Source organism: Salvelinus namaycush, chromosome 37 (assembly GCF_016432855.1).
Source record: "Salvelinus namaycush isolate Seneca chromosome 37, SaNama_1.0, whole genome shotgun sequence".
Taxonomy (NCBI): domain Eukaryota; kingdom Metazoa; phylum Chordata; class Actinopteri; order Salmoniformes; family Salmonidae; genus Salvelinus; species Salvelinus namaycush.
In genome coordinates this window covers 31098445-31126313 of record NC_052343.1, presented here as the reverse complement: position 1 = coordinate 31126313, position 27869 = coordinate 31098445, and the positions used below count along the sequence as shown (strand labels likewise).

The window sequence follows — 27869 nt, the reverse complement described above, 5'->3', positions numbered from 1 at the left end:
TCCATCTCTCCAGTTTGCATTCCCTCTTGGTCTCTACATCACTCTGCATTCTCCTCCTAACAAGGGACAATTGTTCTGTAACAGCTATGAACCCAACAGAAGTCCAACCTGTTGGGTTTAGTCTACTACTTATTGAACTCATTGAAGTAGACTCTAGGTCTATTTATTAGAGACCAACTCAACAGACAGATATTAAACTAAGTGGCAGTTGGCAACGTTTTACTAACTTTCTAGGCAGATCAGCCTCCTGTCACATATGATTGATGCCACTGACTGACCTGTCATTTTCATGGCTATTCTAGGCGTGGTGCACTATTTCAGGGCACTACATCAGAGTTCAGAGTTTAAAAATGTCTGCCAACATTTTTTCTAGAACCAAGGTGTGCCTTGTAAATATAATTAGACACACAGGGTTAAATAGCTAGGCTACCTCCTGATGATTAAATAAGGCATGTGGTCCAGTGCTACTGCTCTGGAAAGCACTAACAATCCAGTCAGTTGGAGCCTACCTAGAATACTACTACCACCACTACCACTCTGAACTTCTGCCCCACGGCACTTTTATATTCATGGTTTTTAAAGCTTGAATGTGCTGCATTAGAACATAAAGCAATAAGTTAATTTAGTGGAAAGGTATTGACTTAGCTAGTACGGTTGCTGGGCCTGCTAGCTAAACCATATGGAAGGAACTTCTAGAAAACTACCCATTTAGCAAGTGCTGCTTCTACTGAAATAGCTAAAATACGATGGTTTCAGAGTAATTCAGTAGTAATTCAGTGGGCTTAACTTTTGGAGATAGTTTGCTTGTTATTTGGGTTCCTACCTCTTCCATCACTGGTACAGTAATAGGCTCTCAAAAAACTCAACAGTATTAAAAACCACACCGCTATGAAAAAAAGCACATGCCTATTCCTAATACAGACCAGAACACACATACCACACATGGAGCTTTGGCTGCTGTGGTGGTCTTTAAATTGACAATATCTCCCCAGAAGTCCATGGCTGGCAGACTCCGCAGAGTGTCGGAACCCCCTCCAACTAAAGAGCACCCAAGTCCTGCTGTAATCACTGGATGGTGACTGGTGGTTGGAGTGGGGAATCGAGGTGGCAGTGAACGCAAATAGTCCTACAGGTCTGAGCAGACAGTCTGGATGGGTGCCCAAATTGTCCTACGGGTCTGAGCAGACACAGTCTGGGTGTGTGCCCAAATAGCCCTTGAATGTGTGTAAGTACGCGTGTTCACAATTTGCATCTGCTTTCAGGAGTGTGGTCCAAATATATTTTTCTTTATTTTTAGCTGTGGGTGTGTCCTGAGAGCTGCTTTAAAAGGGTGGGGGGCACCCACACAAATTAAACAGCATGTGGGGAACAGTGGGCAGCCGGTCTGGAGGTCAGATGTCAAATCGGTCCACGTGGCACATTTGGGGTGCTAATAAATCAATCCGTAATTATTTTATAGTTAAAAAGCTAGGCTACGTGGGATTTGGAACATTAGGTTATACTAAATGTAGGTTGCTGCACCCAAAATGTAAGACATTCGTCAGGAAGATATAGATTGTTGCATTTGAAGCATTTGAACATGGGATATTGTTAACTGTTTTGTACCTATCAAATCCAACGTGGAGGGATATTTAGGGTGTTTTATGATAGTTTGCTAGACCACTAGCCAGAATCAAAATGTGTGCACTTATGTACAGCGCCTTCGGAAAGTATTCAGACACCTTGACTTATCCCACATTTTGTTACGTTAGAGCCTTACTCTAAAATGGATTAAATTCAGTTTTTTTCTCAGTAATTTACACACAATACCCCATTATGACAAAGCGAAAACAGGTTTTTAGAAATAAAGGAAATGTCTTATTTTACATAAGTATTAGGCCCTTTGCTAAGAGACTCGAAATTGAGCTCAGGTCCATCCTGTTTCCATTAATCATCCTTGAGATGTTTCTACAACTTCAGTGGATTGGACATGATTTGGAAAGGCACACTGTCTATATAAATGTCCCACAGTTGGCAGTGCATGTCAAAGCAAAAACCAAGCCACGAGGTCGCCGGAATTGTCCGTAGAGCTCAGAGACAGGATTGTGTCAAGGCACAGATCTGAAGAAGGGTACCAAAACATTCTGCAGCATTGAAGGTCCCCAAGAACACAGTGGCCTCCATTCTTAAATTGAAGTTTGGAACCACCAAGACTCTTCCTAGAGCTGGCCGCCCAGCCAAACTGAGCAATCAGGGGAGAAGGGCCTTGGTCAGGGAGGTGACCAAGAACCCGATGGTCACTCTGGCAGAGCTCTAGAGTTCCTCAGTCGAGATGGGATTCCAGAAGGACAACCATCTCTGCAGCACATTTACATTTACATTTAAGTCATTTAGCAGACGCTCTTATCCAGAGCGACTTACAAATTGGAAAGTTCATACATATTCATCCTGGTCCCCCCGTGGGGAATGAACCCACAACCCTGGCGTTGCAAGCGCCATGCTCTACCAACTGAGCCACACAGCACTCCACCAATCAGGACTTTATGGTAGAGTGGCCAGACGGAAGCCACTCCTCAGTAAAAGGCACGACAACCCACTTTGAGTTTGCCAAAAGGCACCTATAGGACTCACCATGAGAAATAAGATTCTCTGGTCTGATGAAACCAAGATTGAACTCTGTGGCCTGAGTGCCAAGCGTCACATCTGGAGGAAACCTGGTACCATCCCTACGGTGAAAGATGGTTGCAGCATCATGCTGTGGGGATGTTTTTCAGCAGCAGAGACAGAGACTAGTCAGGATCGAGCTTCTATCTCAAAGTCATCAGACTGCTAAACAGCAATCACTAACTCAGAGGCTGCTGCCTACATTGAGACCCAATCACTGGACACTTTAATAAATGGATCACTGGTCACTTTAAACAATGCCACTTTAAATAAATAATGTTTACATATCTTACATTACTCATTTCACATGTATATACCATATTTTATACCATCTACTGCACCTTGCCCATGCCACTCGGCCATCCATATACTTATATGTACATATTCTCATTCACCCCTTTAGATGAGTGCATTAGGTAGTTGGGAAATTGTTAGATTACTTGTTAGATATTACTGCATTGTCGGAACGAGAAGCACAAGCATTTCGCTACACTCGCATTAACATCTGCTAACCATATGTAGGTGACCAATAAAATTTGATTTGGGAAAGATGAACGGAGCAAAGTGGCTAACATGTTAGCTCGCAAGATCAAGCTTCTTGGTAAGAGCAGCAGAGAACATCTCCTCCGGGATTAAGATCCCTGCTCCCTAACATTTGTTTTGTGCATGCTGAAAACTGTTTTGAGATACTAGCATAACTTTATGAGCTGGGTTGTCTGTCCTAGTAGTAAATGTTTGCATGCGCTCGTTAGCACTTACCTAGCATCCTCTATAAGAATTCCCTAGCACTTGTTAGCATTCTGGTAAGTGATGTTTTGGGACTTTTTCGATGTACATTTTTTTAATAGCGCCCCTTGTGTGCACTACCAGTAATACCATATATCCCGGGATGGCACAGGCATGGCATGAAGGTATGGACATCTGGATACCACCCAACCCTAGGAAAAAAGTGAAAGCAATAAGCTACAGTGAGCTACCGTCAGATTCCAAAGTGTCCTCAAGTGCCCTGTGACCCGACACTGACATCGGTGTCATCCTCCAAACACAGAGCCGTCCAAGGCACTGCATTGCAGTGCAAGAGGAGTCACTGTAGTCCCTGGTTCGAATCCAGGCTGCATCACATCCGGCTGTGATTGGGAGTTCCATAGTGCGGCACACAATTGGCCCAGCGTCATCCAGGTTTGGCAGAGGTAGGCAGTAATTGTAAATAATAATTTGTTCTTAAATGACTTGCCTAGTTAAATGAAGGTTAAATTAAAAACCCCAATTTTTGAAATTTTTATATAATACAATGTAGAAGGAAATAGATGGCTTTGATAATCAAGGCAGACGACTCTATTCATCGGTTTTAAATTTCTCTCACACAAAAAAAAACATTTTTAGGCTCCATGGTGGCACAAAACAAACAGTCAGACAATCCATGGGAGGGCGAGGGCCCAGGAAGCAGAGCATTCTTCTGGGAATAATGTCTGGAGGGCTGACAAGTCTGGGTCTGGGCAATTCCACGGTAACAGTGACTTGGATGTTACTTTAAAAGTATGCCAAAAAAATGTAATTGATTGTAAAGTTAAACAAACAAACCACAACTCTATGCACAAGGACTACTTTTAACAATTTACAATAAGGGTTCTAACGGTTCACCAAACCCATGGTTCGGTACGTATTGTGGTTTTGGGGTCACGGTTTGGATCGGTTTCAGTACAGCAGGAAAATGAAATGCCATTCACAATGTTCTTGGCATTGCCTCTTGTGACAGGATTGTTATGTAGGGCCTCAAGTTTCCACTCTGATGCTGCGTTTGTAACCATGTGGGAGGTGGGGAATTTACCAGTTGTGATGTTGTAAATAACAGCTGAATGCATTCATGTCATTTGAACTTGTTGAGAAACGCTGATTGGCTAATGGCCAACAAGCTGCGTCAACCATAAACTAAAAGTACAGCTATCATGATTGTAACCAAACTATAAAAAAATAAAACGCAATCTATTTAACTGCCAAAAATGCTGTTAAAGGCCATTTCCTTACTGGGTGACATCAGAGGTCACCATGTGGGAGAAAAATAAGAAAAATGTATGGACTCAACTAGTGTAAGTCGCTCTGGATAAGAGCTTCTGCTAAATGACAAAAGTATGTAAAATGGGTGCTCAGGATTAAAGACGTGTTTCGCACTAGTAATTACCAGTTGGAGGGTCATTCAAATCTAATTTTATTAGTCACATGCGCTGAATACAACAAATGCTTACTTACGGCCCCTAACCAACAATGCAGTTTAAAAAAAGAATAAGAAATTAAAGTAACAAGTAATTAAATAGCAGCAGTAAAATAACAATAGCGAGACTATATACAGGGAGGGCGTACCGGTACAGAGTCAATGTGCGGGGACAACGGTTAGTTGAGGTAATATGTACATGAAGGTAGAGTTATTAAAGTGACTATGCATAGATGATAACAACAGAGTGTAGCAGCGGTGTAAAAGAGGGGGAGAGGGGGCAACGCAAATAGACTGGGTAGCCATTTGATTAGGTGTGCAGGAGTCTTATGGCTTGGGGGTAGAAGCTGTAAAGAAGCCTCTTGGACCTAGACTTGGCGCTCCGGTACCACTTGCCGTGCTTTAGCAAGTAGAACAGTCTATGACTAGGGTGGCTGGAGTCTGACATTTTTTAGGGCCTTCCTCTGACACCGCTGGTGTAGAGGTCCTGGATGGCAGGAAGCTTGGCCTCAGTGATGTACTGGGCCGTTCGCACTGCTGCGGTCAGAGGCCGAGCAGTTGCCATACCAGGCAGTGATGCAACCAGTCAGGATGCTCTTGATGGTGCAGCTGTAGAACCTTTTGAGGATCTGAGAACCCATGCGAAATCTTTTCAGTCTCCTGAGGGGGAATAGGTTTTGTCGTGCCCTCTTCACGACTGTCTTGGTGTGCTTGGACCATGTTAGTTTGTTGGTGATGTGGATACCAAGAAACTTTAAGCTCTCAACCTGCTCCACTGCAGCACCATTGATGAGAATGGGGGCGTGCTCGGTCCTGTTTTTCCTGTAGTCCACAATCATCTCCTTTATCTTGATCAGTTGAGGGAGAGGTTGTTGTCTTGGCACCACACGGCCAGGTCTCTGACCTCCTCCCTATAGGCCGTCTCGTCGTTGTCGGTGATCAGGCCTACCACCGTTGTGTCATCAGCAAACTTAATGATGGTGTTGGAGTCGTGCAGTCATGAGTGAACAGGGAGTACAGGAGGGGACGGAGCACGCACCCCTGAGGCGCCCCTGTGTTAAGGATCAGCATGGCGGATGTGTTGTTACATACCCTTACCACCTAGAGGTGGCCCGTTAGGAAGTCTAGGATCCAGTTGCAGAGGGAGGTGTTTAGTCCCAGAGTCTTTAGATTTTTGATGAGCTTTGAGGGCACTATGGTGTTGAACGCTGAGCTGCAGTCAATGAATAGCATTCTCAAATAGGTGTTCCTTTTGTCCAGGTGGGAAAGGGCATTGTGGAGTGCAATAGAGATTGCATCATCTGTGGATCTGTTGGGGCGGTATGCAAATTGGAGGGGGTTTAGGGTTTCTGGGATGATGGTGTTGACGTGAGCCATGACCAGCCTTTCAAAGCACTTCATGGCTACAGATGTGAGTGCTATGGGTCGGTAGTCATTTAGGCAGGTTACCTTAGCGTTCTTGGGCACAGGCACTATGGTGGTCTGCTTAAAACATGTTGGTATTACAGACTCGGACAGGGAGAGGTTGAAAATGACAGTGAAGACACTTCACATTTTATTTGTCACATACACATGGTTAGCAGATGTTAATGCGAGTGTAGCGAAATGCTTGTGCTTCTAGTTCCGACAATGCAGTAATAACCAACGAGTAATCTAACCTAACAATTTCACAACAACTACCTTATACACACACAAGTGTAAAGGGATGAAGAATATGTACATAAAAATATATGAATGAGTGATGGTACAGAACGGCATAGGCACGGTGCAGTAGATGGTATAGAGTACAGTATATACATATGAGATGAGTAATGTAGGGTATGTAAACATTATATTAAGTGGCATTGTTTAACCTCACTAGGGTATGTGGGACGGTAGCGTCCCACCTCGTCAACAGCCAGTGAAACTGCAGGGCGCGAAATTCAAAACAGAAATCCCATAATTTAAATTCCTCAAACATACAAGTATTTTACACCATTTTAAAGATACACTTGTTGTAAATCCAGCCAAAGTGTCCGATTTCAAAATGGTTTTACGACGAAAGCACCACAAACGATTATGTTAGGTTAGAGCCAAGTCACAGAAAAAAACTACCATTTTTCCAGCCAAAGAGAGGAGTAACAAAAAGCAGAAATATAGATAACATTAATCACTAACCTTTGATGATCTTCATCAGATGACACTCATAGGACTTCATGATACACAATACATGTATGTTTTGTTCGGTAAAGTTCATATTTATATCCCCCCAAAAATTGGCAAAAAGACAGAGAAAATGCAGAGCGCCAAATTCAAATTAATTACTCAAAAAATTACTATAAAATCAAACTTTCATTAAATCACACAGGAAAGATACCAAATTAAAGCTACACCGGTTTTGAATCCAGCCAACATGTCAGAATTCAAATAGGCTTTTCGGCGAAAGCAAACGATGCTATTATCTGAAGATAGCACCATTGTAAACAAAGAGAGAAGCATATATTTCAACCCTGCAGGCGCGACACAAAACGCAGAAATCAAAATATTATTCATGCCTTACCTTTGACGCGCTTCTGTTGTTGGCACTCCAATATGTCCCATAAACATCACAAATGGTCCTTTTGTTCGATTAATTCCGTCGATATATATCCAAAATGTCCATTTATTTGGCGCGTTTGATCCAGAAAAACACTGGTTCCAAATTGTGAAACGTGACTACAAAATATCTCAAAGGTTACCTGTAAACTTTGCCCCAAAATTTCCAACTACTTTTGTAATACAACTTTAGGTATTTTTTAACGTAAATAATCAATCAAATTGAAGACGGGATGATCTGTGTTCAATACAGGATTAAAACCAAATGTAGCTAGCTTTCTGGTCATGCGCTTCAAACAGGACACTTCGAGTGACCCTCCTTCAAGATGGCCTTACTTCATTACACAAAGGAATAACCTCAACCAATTTCTAAAGACTGTTGACATCCAGTGGAAGCGGTAGGAACTGCAAGAAGGTCCCTTAGAAATCTGGTTTCCCAATGAAACCTCATTGAAAAGAGTGACCTCAAAAAAAAAAAGAATCTGAATGGTTTGTCCTCGAGGTTTCGCCTGCTAAATAAGTTCTGTTATACTCACAGACATGATTCAAACAGTTTTAGAAACTTCAGAGTGTTTTCTATCCAAATCTGCTAATCATATGCATATCTTATCTTCTGGATGAGTAGCTGGCAGTTTAATTTGGGCATGCTTTTCATCCAAAATTCCGAATGCTGCCCCCTACCCAAGAGAAGTTAAAGTGGCTAGTGAAGCATTTTTTTTTTTTTACACACATTTTTCCATTATTAAAGTGGCTGGAGTTGAGTCAGTATGTTGGCAGCAGTCACTCAATGTTAGTGGTGGCTGTTTAACAGTCTGGTGGCCTTGAGATAGAAGCTGTTTTTCAGTCTCTCGGTCCCCGCTTTGATGCACCTGTACTCTGCCTCAGGCGAGCAATCGCTCGAGACTTCCTTAGATATTGTGCACCAGCTGTTATTTACAAAAATAGTCTGTCGCCACTGGTCTTACCAGACGCCGCTGTTCTATCCTGCAGCGTTTAACCAGCCAGCTGTATGTTGATAGTGTCGTCGTTCAGCCACGACTCTGTGAAGCATAAGATATTACAGTTTTGAATGTCCCGTTGGTAGTTTAATCTTGCGTGTAGGTCATCCAATTTATTGTCCAAAGATTGCACATTTGCTAGCAGAATGGAAGGAAGTAGGGGTTTATTCGATCGCCTACGAATTCTCAGAAGGCAGCCCGGCCTCTGACCCCTTTTTCTCTGCCTCTTCTTCACACAAATCACAGGGATCTGGGTCTGTTCCCAAGAAAGCAGTATATCGTTCGCGGCGGGTTCGTCAGACTCGTGAAAGGGAAAAAAGGATTCTGCTAGTCAGTGTTGAGTAATCGCAGTCCTGATGGCCAGAAATTATTTTCGGTCATAAGAGACAGTAGCGGCAACATTATGTACAAAATAAGTTAAACGCCGCAAATATTTTATTTTTTATTTTTTTAAGAAACACATTGGGGGCACGTAAAACGTCTGCCTTCTTGTCCAGTGCCATTTAAGTCTATTTTTCCCCAGTCGTCTGTGGCAAATTCTCACTTCCACCTTGGTTACAAAATGCACCATGTCACTGCCTCCATTAGTGCCAGATAAGCACCCTTTCCGGGTTATGTGATGGGCTGTCACTGTTAAGTAAGCGCAACACATGATGCATTGGCCAATTCATTGAAAGCTTTGGCTTGCTTATACAGAGAGGGTACTAGGCCTACCCGTTTGCTGAAATGCATAAAAAACAGAAAAAGGAAGTTCGTAAACATGGTTCGAGGACAAGGTGCTGAAATCCCCCATTCTCAAACACCAAGAATGGGTGCATATCCACAGCTATAAACCGAAGACAAAAAATATAAACATAGCCTACCTATGGCTCTTATAATTTATTTAGCCTGGTCAGTCAGCTGCCAAGGGCTGCAGAAGGGAAGCGATGTCGTGTTGTGGTTAATTTACATTTCCATCTTGCTCCAGTGTACTGGGGTGATGTAGGCATAAATTTGTCAACATATGAGGTGTTGGCAGCTAGGCTATTCTTGTTGAGCGTGGTGAGATACTGTTAACGTTTTATTATTTTACCTTTAACGTTTACAGCCAAAATGTTCCCAAACTGGAGATTTAAACAGAGGATTCAGGTTTAAATCAACCCCACCACTCACCATCATACAGAACTAGTCCCCAGCTGCGCTTCACAAAAGGACAGTTTGAAATGCGCCAATTAAGATTAGAATTTTGATTACAACATGCACATAGGCTCTAGTTGTTTTAATGGAAGTGCCTGAAACGTTTTGAGCTCAGATTTACTCAATTTACTTATTAATAAAAAAAATGTATGTATCAATTCGGGTTCAGTGCGGACCGAACGGTTTGATAAGAATACCTGTACCATTACATCCCTAATCTCCACTGAATGTTACAAAAACACATTTACTCTGGAAAAAAGTGCAAATGTTTGGTAACAGAATGACGGTAAAATCTTTATTTAACCACGTTTTCCAAAAACTCACGTTAAACATCCACTCAGAATTAATATTCAAAGATGTCTGCAGAAAGAATGGGCTGTCAGCTATGATGATACATTGAGTTTCAACTACAGTAAGTGAAGTGGAATAACACCCGGCAACAGAATGACATAACGAGTCCCTGATCTATACAGAAATGTATAATTATAAATTGCCATTCTCTTCATGGTGATGCATCCTTAATAGGTACCCAAAGGTAGAAACATGTAGTATCCTCCTTAGCATGTCTGGGTATTATTGTACACACTGGCAATTATTCTAATAAACTCTGCCCCCAAACAAGACCAAATTTGGTTGGTCAGGCCCAAATCTGTACCAATCATAGAAGGCTAAGTTTGGACATCACACTACAGCATAGTTCAGTACAGTACACACACACCTTAGTGTACAAAACATTAAGAACACCGTCATAGTATTGAGTTGCACCCCCTTTTTGCCCTCGGAACAGTTCGCTGGGGAATGGACTCTACAAGGTGTCCAAAGCATTCCACAGGGATGCTGGCCCATGTTGACTCCAAAGCTTCCCACAGTTGTGTCAAATTGGCTGGATGTTCTTTGGGTGGTGGACCATTCTTGATACACACGGGAAACTGTTGAGCGTTAATACCCAGCAACCTTGCAGTTCTTGACACAAACCGGTGCGCCTGGCACCTACTACCATACCCCATTCAAAGGCACTTAAATATTTTGTCTTGGCCATTCACCCTCTGAATGGCACACACACACAATTCACGTCTCAATTGTCTCAAGGCTTAACAAAATTATTTAAACCTGTCTCCCCTTCTTCTACACTGATTGACGTGGATTTAATTAGTGACATCAATAAGGGATCATAGCTTTCACCTGGATTCACCTGGTCAGTCTCATGGAAAAAGCAGGTGTTCATAATGTTTTGTACACAGTGTAGTTCAGTACAGTAAATTGTACTCTACTGTAAAAACATGTGAAACAGACATTACGATCGATTCAGACTGACCAAATTTAAAAAACGACTTTTCAACGGACATCGGTCCGCAGTAGGCTATGTTAGCTAGCTGGCTATCCAACAACGGAACTCTTCCAAGGTAAGCTTTTGGTTTTATTAATTTAACGCCACCGGGGCCTGCCAGTGTAACTGATAAATTGCACTGCATGATTGTAGTGGGTTTACTAACGCGTTAGTTCTAGTAGTCATGTTGACTATGACGTTAGCTAATATGGTGACAACGATGTAGGCTGTGTGTAGCGGTTATGGTATGAAGGTTTGGCTTGGAAAGGTTTTCGTTTGGTCACAGACAGCTGTTGTGTGACCAGTCCACAAGCAAAGGAAAAAGGTGAGAGGAGGAGAACGTGTAGATGCGAGAAGGAATTATACAACGAGAAAAGTGATAATGCTGTTTCTATGTGGCTACTATGAAAGTGAACTGTATGAAGGTGATCAGGGAACTATTCATTATGTCGATTCTGTTGAAAACCATTTCTTAAAACATGACTGAATTTGTCCAATAGAAACTCTCGTTTGCAACTAATGATTACACCTTAGATCTGGCAGATGTAGGCAAGAGTGTGAAAGGTGTTTATTTTATTTAACTAGGCAAGTCAGTTAAGAACAAATTCTTATTTACAATGACGGCCTACCCCGGCCAAACCCGGACGACGAGCAGAGGTAACGTTAGCTAGATGACTAAATACCGCAGAGGCTAACGTTCAGACCCCTTCACTTTTCCCATATTTTGTTATTTTACAGCCTTATTCTAAAATGGATTACATTTATTTTTGTTCCATCCATCTACACACAATACCCCATAATGACAAAGCAAAAAACAGGTTTAGAATTTTTTGCAAATGTATGTATGTATGTATATAAAAACTAAACAAAAACGGAAATATCACATTTACATAAGTATTCAGACCTTTTACTCTATACTTTGTTGAAGCACCTTTGGAAGCGATTACAGCTTCGAGTCTTCTTGGGTATGACGCTACAAGCTTGGCACACCTGTATTTGGAGAGTTTCTCCCATTGTTCTCTGCAGATCCTCTAAAGCTCTATCAGGTTGGATGGGGAGTGTCGCTGCACAGCTATTTTCAGGTCTGTCCAGAGATGTTCGATCGGGTTCAAGTCCGGGCTCTGGCTGGGCCACTCAAGGACATTCAGAGACTTGTCCCGAAGCCACTCCTGTGTTGTCTTGGCTGTGTGCTTAGGGTCATTGTCCTGTTGGAAGGCGAACCGTCACCCCAGTCCGAGGTAATCATCAAGGATCTCTGTACTTTGCTCCGTTCATCTTTCCCTCGATCCTAACTAGTTTCCCAGTCCCTGCCGCTGAGAAACATCCCCACAGCATGATGCTGCCACTACGCTTCACCGCAAGTGATGAAGGGTGCCTGGTTTCCTCCAGATGCGACGCTTGGCATTCAGGCCAAATAGTTTAATCTTGATTTCATCAGACTAGAGAATCTTGTTTCTCATGGTCAGAGTCCTTTAAGTGCCTTTTGGCAAATTCTAAGCAGGCTCTTATGTGCCTTTTACTGAAGAGTGGCTTCCGTCTGGCCACTCTACTATAAAGTCCTGATTGGTGGATTGCTGCAGAGATGGTTGTCCTTCTGGAAGGTTCTCTTATCCCCACAGAGGAACTCTAGAGCTCCTTCAGAGTGACCATCGGGTTCTTGGTCACCTCCCCGACCAAGGCCCTTCTCCCCAGATTGCTCAGTTTGGCTGAATGGCCAGCTCTAGGAAGAGTCTTGGTGGTTCCAAACTTCTTCCATTTAAGAATGGAGACCACTGTGTTCTTGGGGACCTTCAATGCTGCAGAATGTTTTGGTACCCTTCCTCAGATCTATGCCTCGACACAATCCTGACTCGGGAGGTCTACGGACAATTACGTCAACCTCATTGCTTAGTTTTTGCTCTGATATGCGGTCATCTGTGGGACCTTATATAGACATGTGTGTGAGCCTTTCCAAATCATGTCCAATCAAATGAATTTACCACAGGTGGACTCCAATGAAGTTGTAGAAACATCTCAAGGATGATCAATGGAAACAGGATGCACCTGAGCTCAATTTTGAGTCACATAGCAAAGGGTCTAAATACTTATGTAAATAAGGTATCCTTCATATTTTTAATACATTTGCAAACATTTCTAAAAACCTGTTTTCACTTTGTTATTATAGGGCATTGTGTGTAGATTGAGGAATTTAAAAAAAGATTTAAACCATCTTAGATGGGCTGTAATGTAACAAAATCTGGCTAAAGTGAAGGGGTCTGAATATTTTCCGAATGCACTGTGTGTTCTATTTACATAGTCCAATCCCGTCAACAACAGAAGGAGCATCAACATCAAGCTCAGCACAAGGAACTAGTATAAGTCACCTTTGCTAAATCTTTCCATGACTCCATGATGAGAAAATAAATATACTGGAGCTAGGCATAAACATGGTCTGTGTTTTGTTGTCATAGTTGGTGTGTTAGAAGTAGTCTACATCTTCTACTGTAGTTCTGTATTATGGAGGCTTAGTTGATTGTTTATGTTAAGTTTGAAGTCTAAATTGGACAAAAGCATAGTTATTAGTAAGGAGGGGTTGGTGTGGGTGACTAACTGGTGTCTGTTAGGGGTGGGTATTGTGTGTGAAGGTTAGTCAGCAAGAGCAATTGACATGTGGGGGATTGGTGGATATACTGTGCATTCGGAAAGTATTCAGACCCCTCGACTTTCCACATTTTGTTATGTTACAGCCTTATTCTAAAATGTATTCACACGCACAGCGAAAACAGGTTTTTAGAACATTCCCAGCTATCTTCAATACAGGTATGATTGGAGAATGAAACAGGTGTTAAAACATGGGCAGCGGAAAGCAGCAGTCGACTAATCCATTGCTGACACAAATCAGTAGACCTATAATGAATATCTTCGAAAATACCATAGGTATCATTCACTTTTAAAACAATTTAATCCGTTTTCTTTTATTATCATTTGGACTAGAGTGAGGCCATTTCTCCACTTGACTACCTATTGTTCCTGCAGTGAGGAGGATTCACTATCTAATCTATTCATAATTTATCTGAACATACATCGCAAAAAAGCATACCAGAATGCAAATTAGGGAGACAAATGAGCAGCGCTCTTAACAATGCAATTTGTTAGGATACTGAGGAGTCACTCACTGTAACGTCACTGCCTGGCAAGTCCTGATGGACTTCATATCCATAATAAAAACAACATGTTTAGTGCAATACCATGGATATAGAACTATGTTATAGGACTTATAAATGGCAGGGATATACACAAGATCAACTTTACTCAGTTCGTCACCTTTTATAAACTAGTCAAGCTTGCTGTTCGTCAATCAAAGCACAGTAAACAGCCTATGCGCCACCACTCCGTGGCCAGAGTCCAACGCTTACTTTTTCCCTGTTGGTCAAAAATCTACTGTCCCGAACAGAATTTATACTGTCCTGGACATGTTGTAGTTCAATACATTGAGGTCGTGCAGGGCCTATAGGCTTTTTTGGATTATTAAGACATGCATTAAAAAGCCGTGTAGTATAATTTAGCAATGCAAGTCATTACTCTATTCTTTATAATTGCATTGGAGTAATTGCATGCATTTGTTTCTAAAGTGTAATTGAGAAGATTTGAAAATAGGACGCTGCCCCTTTTAATACAGATGTTCCAGAAGAGATGTCCACCTGTGGCTACAGTAGGCTAGCCAAGACGAATGCTAGGTGTCTTTTTGTAACTTCCTTTTTGCAGACTCAACAGCGGCAAGTGTATTGCTAGTATGTTCACTATTGAAGGTTTACTTTTGTAAATCACTTTCCTTAAAATAAATAAGCTCAGCAAGTAGATTGATGGGCACTTCTTTTTACTCTGGAGAGCACGCATGTGCTGTGTGAAGGCATCAACTCCAATTGTATTGGTACATACACATGGTTAGCAGATGTTATTGTGAGTGTGGCGAAATGTACTCATTACTAATCAAGACGCCGAGTGCTCGAGAATTTGTGACGCTGCTGGAGCTTGAAATGAACAGCCAATCGTATTGTTCAAATACAAATAGCAAAATGCACTGAAAAGTCTAGCCCAGGAGACTCATCGTTACCACATTATATGGGACGAGCAAATTCACTCACATTATATGGATGTGCAAATGTATGCGCTCTCCCCTGCGTGTAAAAACATTTGACTGCAACCACACACACCATCAGCATAGACAGAAGGAGAAACCCAGACATGTCACAGGGGCTATAAAGCTGAAGCATCTGTTTAGAACATTTTCTCACCAAATGTTAGTGAGAGGAAGTCCAGTCGCAGGTAGTGGGAGAGGATGGAACTAGGTGAAACTGGGCTGCCTATATGCACATTCTCATTGATGAAACATCTGATCACAATACATTTTTCTGTTGCCAAAACAAAAATCTGTTACTAACAAAGTGCACTAAGTTGTAAAGACTTGTCGCTTTGCCGTAGTAATAAAAAATGGCGTTGTTTTGGACTGCAAAGTCGAATTGAGTCTGTGCACACGCGTGCTTCAGAGGAGGCGCTCCCTAACGGAAATATGAAATACATGCTACAATGGGATCCTGCTAGCTCGTGCTGGGCTCTGCCCACCTCCTTGCTTGTTCTACCCACTATGCTTCATTTGCTCCCCTGGTAAACGACACAGATTAACTATCTTGGGTTAGGTATAAATAGCTTTGCCAGCAGTATTTCTGTCTTCGATCACTTTGTTACTGACAACTTTGTGACTGACAGGTGCCTGTCCTATCAATAGATCACTAAAATATGCATATCATTCATTCTTGCGGGAGAGGGCTCGGCAGACTTTTTTTTTCTGACTATCTAATTGCCTAGTTAATCTAAATGGAAAAAGTACCCGGCTGAAAATATGTCTAGTCGACTCTATAGCCGACGGCCGGCATTAGTGGAAAACTGGAAATTCTGTTACTGATTTGGTAAGAGAATGGTGCATTTTAAAAATCACAAACCAAATGAGTAAAAACACTAACTAATTGGTAGGTCTGCCTTTAAATTGTTGCTTCTGTGAACTTTCATTCTCCTCCCTCATGAGGGAGTGAAATTAGAAAATGTCAGAGACACATGGGTTTTTGGTAACAGAATGACAAGACACTAGGCAATATTTCAGTAACTTACAGAAGGCAAATCACTTCTGCAAAACTAAATATAAAATGTTGATATTAGTTGGCAGGGGTCGGGCACGGATGTTGGGCGATTAAGTCTAGCTCGCAGTCGGCGTTCCAATTCACCCCAAAGGTGTTTGATGGGGTTGAGGTCAGGCCTCTGTGCAGGCCAGTCAAGTTCTTCCACACGGATCTCAAAAAAACATTTCCGTATGGACTTCACTTTGTGCACAAGGGCATTATCATGCTGAAACAGGAACGGGCCTTCCCCAAACAGTTGCCACAAAGTTGGAGGCACAGAATCGTCTAGAATGTCATTGTATAATGTAGCGTTAAGATTTCCCTTCACTGGAACTAAGGGGCCTAGCCAGAACCATGAAAAACAGCCCCAGACCATTATTCCTCCTTCACCAAACTTTACAGTTAGCACTATGCATTGGGGCAGGTAGCGTTTTCTGCCAAACCCAGATTCGTCCGTCAGACAGCCAGATGGTGAAGCATGATCCATCACTCAAGAGAAGGCATTTCCACTGCTCCAGAGTCCAATGGCGGCGAGCTTTACACCACTCTAGCTGACACTTGGCATTACGCATGATGATCTTAGGCTTGTAATGTGGCTGCTTGGCCATGGAAACCAATTTCATAAAGCTCCTGAGGAACAGTTCTTGTGCAGACATTGCTTCCAGAGGCAGTTTGGAACTCGATAGTGAGTGTTGCAACCGAGGACAGGCAATTTTTAGGCGCATCAGCACTCGGCAGTCCCATTCTGTGAGCTTGTGTGGCCTACCACTTCCCGGCTGAGACGTTGTTGCTCCTAGACGTTTCCACTTCACAATAACAGCACTTGCAGTTGACCAAAGCAGCTCTAGCAAGGCAAAAATTTAACAAACTGACTGGTTGGAAAGGTGGCATCTTATGACGGTGCCACATTGAAAGTCATTGAGGTCTTTAATAAGGCCATTCTACTGCCAATGTTTGTCTATGGAGAATTGAATGGGTGTGTGCTCAATTTTATACACCCGTCAGCAAGGTGTGGCTGAAATAGCCGAATCAACTCATTTGAAGGGGTGTGTCCACATACTTCTGTCTGTGTGTGTGTATGCACACACCAGGTGTGTGAGCCTTTCCAAATCATGTCCAATCAATTGAATTTACCACAGGTGAACTCCAATCAAGTTGTAGAAACATCAAGGATGATGCCTAGTTAAATAAAGGTTAAATAAAAAATGATCAATGGAAACAGGATGCACATGAGCTCAATTTCGAGTCTCATAGTAAAGGGTCTGAATACATTTGTCATAATGTTTTTTTTTTAACTGTTTTTGCTTTGTCATTATGGAGTATTGTGTGTAGATTGATGATAAAAAAATATATATTTAATCAATTTTAGAATAAGGCTGTAACGTAACAAAATGTGGAAAAAGTCAAGGGGTCTGAATAGTTTTTGAATGCAACACACACACACTGTATTTTAATACCTTTTTAAGACTTCCTGGTAGATGTTTTTGAAGACCCATTTTACATCTGTTTCACCAGAAATCAGATCCTTTGCCTATTCAAACAATTAATATATACCTTCACTTAATAAATTACTCAGCTTTCACTTGACACCAAATTTGATGTGCTGCTATGAACGTCACTTTAGTGCCCATGGGTTCCCGTATGTTATGTAAAGTCCCTCGTGCTGAGAGGTGTATGTAACATCCTCTGAATGAGAGATTATGAGTGTATGTAACATCCTCTGAATGAGAGATTATGAGTGTATGTAACATCCTATGAATGAGAGATTATGAGTGTATGTAACATCCTATGAATGAGATACTGGCCCCTGTAACATCCCTCTAATTCTGTTTCAGTCAAGTAGTCAGGAGGACAACCCATGGGGCTTTCTTTAGCTCTGTCTCCAGGCTACAACCCACCGGTGCTGCTATTGCTGACACTTAATCCGCTCTGGGTAGGCCTGGGTGATATACGACTCATATAGGCCTACACACACCCATATCGCAATTACACTGAAGAGGCCTATACACAAAACTGTAGGTCTAAAATCACTAATAAAAATAACAGCGGAAGAAAACATGAAAGTCGTTCTACTCTACTGCTACGCTGATGGCTAAGAGTGTTGGGCCAGTAACCGAAAGGTTGCTGGTTTGAATCCCCGAGCCAGCAAACTGGAAAAATCTGCCGTTTTGGCCTTGAGCAAGGCAATTAACCAACAACTGCTCCCCGGGCGCTGATGATGTGGGCGTTGATTAAGGCAGCCCCCCACACCTCTGATAAATGCAGAAGACACATTTCGGTTGAATGCATTCAGTTGTGCAACTGCCTAGGTGTTCCTTATCCCTTCCACTTTCTGATGACAGTCTCCTGATGCCTAATCTGAACGTTTTCTGAACCCGCCACTTAACCTACTTTTGATCAGGATAATGATATACAGGCATGCAAAGAAAAACACACCATCACCACCAAGCCATCTGAGATATCAGAATGTATATATGAACAAATGGCGAGCAAACACACAACCTGTCATCTGTACTGTAATATCCTCAAACTCTCACATTGAACCATTCACAGTGAAACAAGTGCTGTATCATGCTAGTCAGTAAACCAGCCAAGTTACTCAAACTGCTTCTCTCTTGTTCTCACTCAATCCCCTGTTCCATTTGAGGACAACCAGCTGAAAAGAAATGGATACAAACGCAACATGAACCCACTAAACTCCTGACTACTTGTAGATTGCAATCTAGACCTATAAAGTAATACATTGAGGCCACACACAGTGTGGTATTGCTATCCTTGTGGGGACCAAAGAATTGATTCCCATCCAAAATCTTATTTTCCCTAAATCTATGCCTAACCCTAAATTAGCATTTTTCCTCATAGGGACTGACAAAATGTCCTTGTTTTACTATCCTTGCGGGGACTTGGTACCACAAGGATAGTTCTCTCTCACACACACACACACACACAGTATAAAATGTGACATAAAAAAAAGGTAGTGAAACATTTTAACAGCTGTGAAACAGACTCGAGGATGTAGCAAAACCTACCAAACGCTGAATAGAAACTATTTTCCGTTTCACACTACTGCCACCCACCTCTCTTGTTTATCTTCCCCTCTTACTTCCTGTCTCCCCCGATTGCTCTTCATCTCTCCTCACAGATGTAAACAGACTTACCCTCTGCAGCACATGCTCTCCTTCCCCCTTCTCCATAACGGGGAAGAATCACTGCAGGCAGGGTAACTCCTGTTCTTAATGGAGGGGTAGGAATGTAAATGTATCCTAGGTTTTAAGCTTCCACGGTGCATTTCAGAATCTATGCATCTCCAGATAGCCATGCATCTCCCAAAGACCATCCCACAAGTGCGAAGAAGAAGAGGTGGAGAAAGAAAGAGTGAGAGGTGCATGGAAAAAAGGGGACAGACCAATGCACTCTATTAACCGGCTGCTCGCTCAGCAACCAATCCAGTCAGGCTGATTTTCTAATGTCCCCCGTCAACCAATCACTGTCAGTCTGGCACACACACCAGAGAGGGAGAGATAAAGGTGGGGGTTGGAGTCAAAGGGAGAGAAAGCACGAGAGAGAGGGGGGTGGAGTTCCTCAGGGTTCAGTCTCAATAGCTTAATTATTCAGTTCCTGATAGCAGGGACGGTCATACCGACCGGCAGACACAGTACAGTCTGTGTGAGGGAGATGTTCAACACGATGCAGAAAAAAGTCAAAATCAGCTCTGTTTGGTGTTTTGATAGGAGCAAAAAATATGACATTTCACATTTACATTTTAGTCATTTAGCAGACGCTCTTATCCAGAGCGACTTACAGTAGAGTGCATACATTTTATTACATTTTTTTACATACTGAGACAAGGATATCCCTACCGGCCAAACCCTCCCTAACCCGGACGACGCTATGCCAATTGTGCGTCGCCCCACGGACCTCCCGGTTGCGGCCGGCTGCGACAGAGCCTGGGCGCGAACCCAGCCCAGCCTGGGCGCGAACCCAGAGACTCTGGTGGCGCAGCTAGCACTGCGATGCAGTGCCCTAGACCACTGCGCCACCCGGGAGGCCAGTGGCCATGACCATGGGTAAATAGGGCTGCGTTCACAAAGGCTGCCCAATTCTGATATTTTTTTCACTAATTGGTCTTTTGACCAATCACAAATGTTTTCACATATGTTTTCAGAGCTGATCTGATTAGTTAAAAGACCAATTAGTGAAAAAAAGATCAGAATTAGCTGCCTGTCTAAACACTGCCAATGCATCAAAAACAAAAAAATAGGATTAAAATAGAAATACTGCGAATTATCTTCTAGCAGGTTCGGTCACTTGCTGATGAGTCGTACAGAAAACCATACAATTGCTACCTATCTCCCACTCTGTTCTAAGTGTTTGTATGCCGTCTGCAAGAGAGGGAAGTCAGTAAGACTAATTTGCATGACTCACTGTACTCAACAGGGAAGTGAAAACAGTCAGAGGAAGAACCAAATGAGACAGATGGAGATCAGCCTCCACCGTGGGAAACATAGCCTAACCTTAATACACCAGGCGTAACTCAATAGACCTTGAAAAGACGAACATGTCCCCTTCAGCCCTCTACTACAGTGTAATAACAGGTCAAGAGGCCTCCAATCATAGTGACATCCTGAATGAGGCAGGTCTGTGTGAGTCAGAGAAATTCCATTAGAGACCCCATTTACATCTGATCGGAAAGATGTGATTGTAGAATTCATTCTGTGCATTCACTTTTCTGAATTTTATTTTATATAAATCACCTTTTAGTAGACTAACGTTTGGTTTTGATTTGTCCCAGTAAGGTCTCTAAAGCAGGGCTCTCCAACCCCACTGTCCTGTAGGTTCACTCCAACCCTAATCTAGCGCACCTGGGATTCTAATAATTAGCTGGTTGATAAGAGGAATCAGGTTAGTTACAACTGGGGTTGGAGCAAAAACCTACAGGAGGGTAGCTCTCCAGGAACAGGGTTGGAGCAAAAACCTACAGGAGGGTAGCTCTCCAGGAACAGGGTTGGAGCAAAAACCTACAGGAGGGTAGCTCTCCAGGAACAGGGTTGGAGCAAAAACCTACAGGAGGGTAGCTCTCCAGGAACAGGGTTGGATCAAAAACCTACAGGAGGGTAGCCCTCCAGGAACAGGTTTGGAGCAAAAACCTACAGGAGGGTAGCTCTCCAGGAACAGGGTTGGAGCAAAAATCTAAAGGAGGGTAGCTCTCCAGGAACAGGGTTGGAGAGCCCTACTCTAGTGTCCTTCCTGGAAGCCCTGAGGCAGAAAAGACTGGACAAGAAATCAAAGTTCATGAACCCCTGGCTGTCCTCACAGAAGGGGTTGGAACTTGGAAAGCTTGGAAAACAAAGTGTTCAAATGGTAAACAGGTGATGTCATGATCATTCCATTTCCAGACAGGACTAAGAACTCATTCACATTTCGCTAGCTCCTTGACATGGAAGTGTGGACTAAGAACACAAATGCTTATCATTTGGGACTTGACCCCTAATATGACTTGTGTCTGAGCATGTAGCCTATGTTATGACATAAACATGCACAAATGGTAGGCTTCTGGCTCTCTGTCTCATGGTGACAAATAGAGCAGCTCCAGTGCAGTCAGGAGTGTAGCTGAACCAGGAGGGGGGAGGTCCTTGCTATTGTCCTGTTAGCAGCCACAAGCTGCAGGGGGAGGTCCCAGTCCCAGAGCCCAGGGTACCAGACTGCAGTAGGCCTCAACCTGCTGAGCTCATGACTGTGTCCAGCAGTCCCCAGTGTGTGGGAGTGAGTTCTGACGTTCCCAGTGTGTGCCTGTGTCAGTCAGCTGGCTTTACCCCTGCTTTTGTCTGCTCAGCCCTGCCAGCACCCGAGCTGCTGAGTCTCCAGACAGACACAATGATGCTTCCTGGTGTCAAAGCTCCCTTTAGAAAGGGCTAGACATGTGCCCACTTACCCAACCATTTACATCAACACCTTTGACCCAAATCAGAGGCGTAAAGGGTCAATTTTGTAGTATAGGATTAGCAATCACAGATTATGCCCACTACAATAAAGCAGCCGTGTGCCTGGTAATTAGCTAGTAACTAGTCAGCATATCAACAATGTTAAGCGATGGAGACTACTTCAAATCTCACAGAGTTAGTCTGATAATTCAATGTCTGTAATGGAACTTTGTCTTGCACGTGACAGCATTGAGCACTTCAAACTTTAAAAAGACAATCACAGTGATACTACATAACATGCCCCACACACGCTGTCATGTTGTTGTGTTTTGTTTAGAGGTCAGGGTCCACACGCAATAAGAAATATTTGACGCTCCAGAGTCTACACAGCAAGGAAGCGTCCCACAAACATAATCAGAAAGTATCACCATGGAGGCAGAATACAGTGGATTTCTATACCCATTCACAAACTACCTGTACTCGGCAGCATCGTTTTACTATCTATCTATCTATATGTCTGCAATTTTTTATATTTAACCTTCATTTAACTAGGCAAGTCAGTTAAGAACAAATTCTTATTTACAATGACAGCGTAGGAACAGTGGGTTAACTGCCTTGTTCAGGGGCAGAATGACAGATTTTTACCTAGTCAGCTCGGGAATTCAATCTAGCAACCTTTCGGTTACTAGCCCAATGCTCTAAACACTAGGCTACCTGCCGCCCATATAACAGCCTACTGTACCAATAGCAACCTATATTCAAACCATGTGAATATATGATCTAAGAAAAGGTGCTGCGTCATTCACATGGCAAAGTGTTGGAAATGGGATTATAATTTCCCACCACACCCACTCAGCTAGGTTAGAGCGTTGGTCCCACAACCGAAAAGCTCGCTGGTTCGAATACCCGAGCCGACAAGATGAAAAATCTGTCAGACGTGCCCTTGAGCAAGGCACTTAACCTACATTTGCTCCAGGGGTGCCGTACTACTATGGCTGACCCTGATAACACATTTCACTGCAATTGCACCTTGTATGTGAAAATAAAACATATTGTTTTATGTATTTTTTACTCAAGTGTTGACTATGTGTAGGTTTATAACAAGTCTGGTCCTGTTCTTTATTAGCGATTTGACATGTCTGCAACAGATATGATCTAGGCCTACTTAGTACAAGTGGGGGTATGTTACCAGATGTGATCTTTTCTGGGCTATAGCCCATGTGTGGCTGTACTGAGAAAAATGGTAATTGCGTCTTTCTGTGGGCACTAACTCCGCCATAGGTTAGTTCAACAAAGCCTATAGGGGAATTGAATGGTGTTTTTGGAGGGTTTGTGGATAAACGCCGAAGGGTCTGTTGCAAACACAGGTTAAGGAGATGTTATACGTTTTGTTCTATGAGAATCATCATCAGCTAATGTCACTGTGAATTAATGTACATTTAAATAAAACACAAAGCACATAAAGGCTTCATCATTAATAAAGGTCATGTTAACTGTCTGCTATGATCTCAGAAAAAAAACACATCAGATCTCCTGAGCCTGTATTAACCGCAGACCTTATTTTCTGCCTTTATTGCAAAATCCTATTGTTTCGCAATTCATTTTTCCCCATGGATGAACGAGCCAGAGGTAGCTCATTTCCAGGTTTTAGGACTACAAGCTGTATTGTTAGCCATGGACTCATGCAGTAGAGTGTTGTCTAGGCTTTATGAATGTCAACATCAGTTTGTGATACAGCCAAGCTATAAACATACACATGCTGAGAGAGAGAGGACTTAAAGGAATAGGCTAGTTCCCCGTTAGAAAAGTGTAAATCTAGATACTATTTGGTAGGTTAACTTCATGACCACACACAGACAGACAGAATCGTGACAGAGATTGGGAAATATTGAGCCTTGATATTGAGAGGGGACAGAAAAGAAGGGTACAGACAATGGTCAATTTGTGGCTCGCATATGTGGTCCAGTCAGCTCAACAAAGTTCTGGCCCGGATATGGACTACCATCTCTCCCAACTGCACACAATCGTCAGGGTCTTATTCGTTAGGAAACACTGTAGCAAAACATTTTGCAACAGAAAACAATTAATGAATATGACACTGCTGAACTCGAATGTCAGGAGGAGAACAGGGAAATACCCCCGTGTGACACAATGGTAAACTGCCTTTCAAGATAACTCAGTATCTTCAATAAAATAATTTGAGGTCAGGGATCCAATAGTGATGAAACGGTGGATTTAAACATTGAAATGTACCATAAGAAGTTTTAGCTACAGTAAACGTCCTGTAGCTACGGTAGAGAGAGGGGGAGACATGAGACATTGGGAGTCCACGAGGTGATACCCTCTGACCACCCCGGGCGCGCGCACATGTCCTCTTAACAATAAAAGCTTTTCCTCTCAGTTTCAACATCCTTCGCCTCTGAATCATCGCTAGAGAGACCGACGACATATAGGCTACTTCCTGGCACACACATGGTACCCAACCACAATTACAAAGGAAAACATATGTGCATACCTATGTCTCACGTTTATACCACGTATTAAGTAACAGCAATGAAGTTGTTTCCTATTGTAAGTTAGCTAACTACGTGTTTATTGTCACTTCCATCTCGATATGCCTTGGTGGCAAAGCATAAATGAACCCCCACCCCCATTTCGTACCCATTCCTTTCTCTTGAGAAATGCGCCCTCAACTGAACTGCTAGCCACCAAGCTAACAAGTAATTTCCAGAAACTTTAAAAAAGGTGAACAAAACAAAAAACGTGACCACGACTTGTTACTTACGGATGTCAAGAGGGGTCGCATCTGTTCACTGGCCTCTTCTTCCATTTGTCCAAATTTCTGTCCCCTATCCTCTGGGAGAATTTGAATATCGAAAACCGAAATACCCTTTTTTGACGTGTCACAGACACTAACTCGACTGACTGACATTTTTACTAACCTAACGTAGCAATTTTTACATACAGAGCATAACCCGCCCTATTTTGATTGGCAGTTTATGTTCTCCTTTCATATCCAAGGAGCCGGTTTCCTTTGACCAATGATAAGAGTAGAAAAGACAAATGGGCGTATACGACACGCCTATCCCGGAGGGGCTGGTGAAAGAGCAAGGATGCTGTGTTGATTGTCTGGCCTATCTCTGGTTTTACTGTCAAGCCTTTTGGCCCATGAGTTCATCTGATGGTAAGGAAAATAGTGAACTCATATTGGTTTTCTGAGACACTTCACCCCACCTTTGAAAATCTGAACAGCACTTTATATACATTACAAGTAATAGTCACTTTAACCATATTTACAAGTACATACTACCTCAATCAGCCTGACTAACCAGTGTCTGTATGTAGCCTCGCTACTTTTATAGCCTCGCTACTGTATATAGCCTGTCTTTTTACTGTTGTTTTATTTCTTTACCTACCTATTGTTCACCTAATACCCTTTTTTGCACTATTGGTTAGAGCCTGTAAGTAAGCATTTCACAGTAAGGTCTACTACACCTGTTGTATTCGGCGCACGTGACAAATAAACTTTTATTTGATTTGATTTTCCAAGATTGACGTTTAATTTATTGTAAGTATGCTTCCTAAAGCCACTCTAACAAGGTGCGTATGGTGGGAATCTGTCATCAGTAACTACATGTATGTGGTGCCTGTAAGGAGTTTATTAGAGATTAACTGATTCATATTCATGTAGAGTTTGCCCCCTGATGTTTGTGTTGGCAGCATAATTCTGACAGATTACCTCAATATTTCAAGATCATTATTGTTCCCAAGGTTTAAGTTTGAATCTCCTTAGAATAGTCAAACAGGGTTTGTATTTGAGAAATACTAATTGAAAAGCATTTTTTTTTTTACTCTGTTATGAAATACCTGCTCATAGTGGCTTACAAATAAACAATCAATTGCTGTGTCACCTCAGAGTAAACACAGCTGTTCTAAGAAAGTTAAAAGGTAAGTGCATAAGATAGGCCTACATATAAAAGTCATCTGAGCATTTTTAGTCCCATGAAAAGACATACATGTTTACTTTTGATCATCACCGTCATCCCCATCATCGTCATCATTATTGTCGTCATCCTCATCATCCTCATCATTGTCGTAGTCCTCATCATCATCATCTCGTGGACATTGTAAACAGAGTAGTTTAGATATTGTGATATAGGGTTCCATTCCATTGCACCAGATAAGGAAAAATAATGTCATTACATTAACCACTGATAAGGAACTTCAGACGTGTCAGACGTAGATGTCCGCTGCGCATGCATTCCCAATGATCAATCAGGATGGCAATACAAGTGTGTGTGTGTGTGATTAATAAGACTGGTCCCCACATGCTGGAGGGCAACCCTCTAGGGACCAAAGGTACAGAGTCTGTAAACATTGTAATCCCCTTAATTTGGTCTCAGGTTATTTCTATAGCCAGTTACTGGAAGTGATGCTGTGGCATTAGAAACGCTCACTAGGGGTTGGAGGTGACTTAATACCTGCTAGCTCTCTGAACATCAAAGGTGACCTTAGTTGGATCAAAATGTATATTTCAGCCACCTGTTGACCCTAGTTAAAACAATTATTTAACATTTTAGGAAAAATACATATAATTTTAAAGGTAATTTCTGAACATATAAAAATGAAGATATTTATTACTATTGGACAAGTAAAACAAGAAAAAATGCCAGCCATGGCTCAGAGGACCATCCCTGGTTTAACATGTATGTTAACAGCCTATATGAGACAGCCTATAGGGAGGAGGTCAGAGACTTGGCAGAGTGGTGCCAGGATAACAACCTCTCCCTCAACGTGATCAAGACAAAGGAGATGATCGTGGTCTACAAGAAAAGGAGGGCCAAGCACGCCCCATTCTCATCAACAGGGCCGTAGTGGAGCAGGTTGGGGGCTTCTAGTTCCTTGGTGTCCACTTCACCAACAAACTATAATGGTCTAAACACACCAAGACAGTGGCGAAGAGGGCACGAAAACACCTATTCCCCCCTCAGGAGACTGAAAAGATTTGCCATGGGTCTTCAGATCCTCAAAAAGTTCTACAGCTGCACCATCAAGAGCATCGTGACTGGTTGCATCACCGCCTGGTATGGCAACTGCTCGGCCTCCGACTGCAAGGCACTACAGAGGGTAATGCGTACGGCCAGTACCTCATTGAGGCCAAGCTTCCTTCCATCCAGGACCTCTATACCAGGCTGTGTTAGAGGAAGGCCATAAAAATTGCCAAAAAGTCCAGCCACCCTAGTCATAGACTGTTCTCTCTGCTACCGCACGGCAAGCGGTACCAGAGTGCCAAGCCTAGGTCCAAAAGGCTTCTTAACAGCTTCTACCCCCACGCCATAAGACTCCTGAACAGATAATCAAATGGCTACCTGGACTATTTGCATTTACCCCCCCTATTTGCATTGACCCCCCCCATTTTTACGCTGCTGCTACTCTCTATTTATTATCACTTTACCTCTACCTACATGTACATATTACCTCAATTACCTCGGATAACCTGTGGCCCCGCACATTGACTCTGTACCAATACCCCCTGTATATAGCCTCGTTACTGTTATTTTATTGTTGCTCTTTAATTATTTGATATCTTTCTATAAAATGTTTTTTTACTATTTAGTAAATACTTACTTAACACTTATTTTGGTTAGAACTGCATTTTTGGTTAAGGGCTTATAAGTAAGCATTTCACTGTAAGGTCTACACCTGTTGTATTCAGTGTATGTGACAAATACAATTTGATTTGATTTGATTAGATGTTTTTGGTTGAGCCAAATCAATGTTTAAGCATCTATCCTATGGCTCCCCCTCCTGTCTGAATAGGTTCAGTAATAATTTGAAACAAAACTTGAAACATTTAAAATGTATTTT

The 27869-nt window shown here is 42.4% G+C and overlaps 1 protein-coding gene across 1 annotated transcript in view; it reads right to left on the bottom strand.

Moving 5' to 3' along the window:
* The window catches only part of LOC120031455 (sodium bicarbonate cotransporter 3-like), an 86102-nt gene extending 61224 nt beyond the window's left edge, over positions 1–24878 (bottom strand). The window contains exon 1 of the mRNA XM_038977220.1: positions 24787–24878. Coding sequence (XP_038833148.1) covers positions 24787–24831 — 45 coding nt within the window. The 5' untranslated portion in view covers positions 24832–24878. The remainder of the gene's footprint in view (positions 1–24786) is intronic.
* Positions 24879–27869: the final 2991 nt, after the last annotated feature.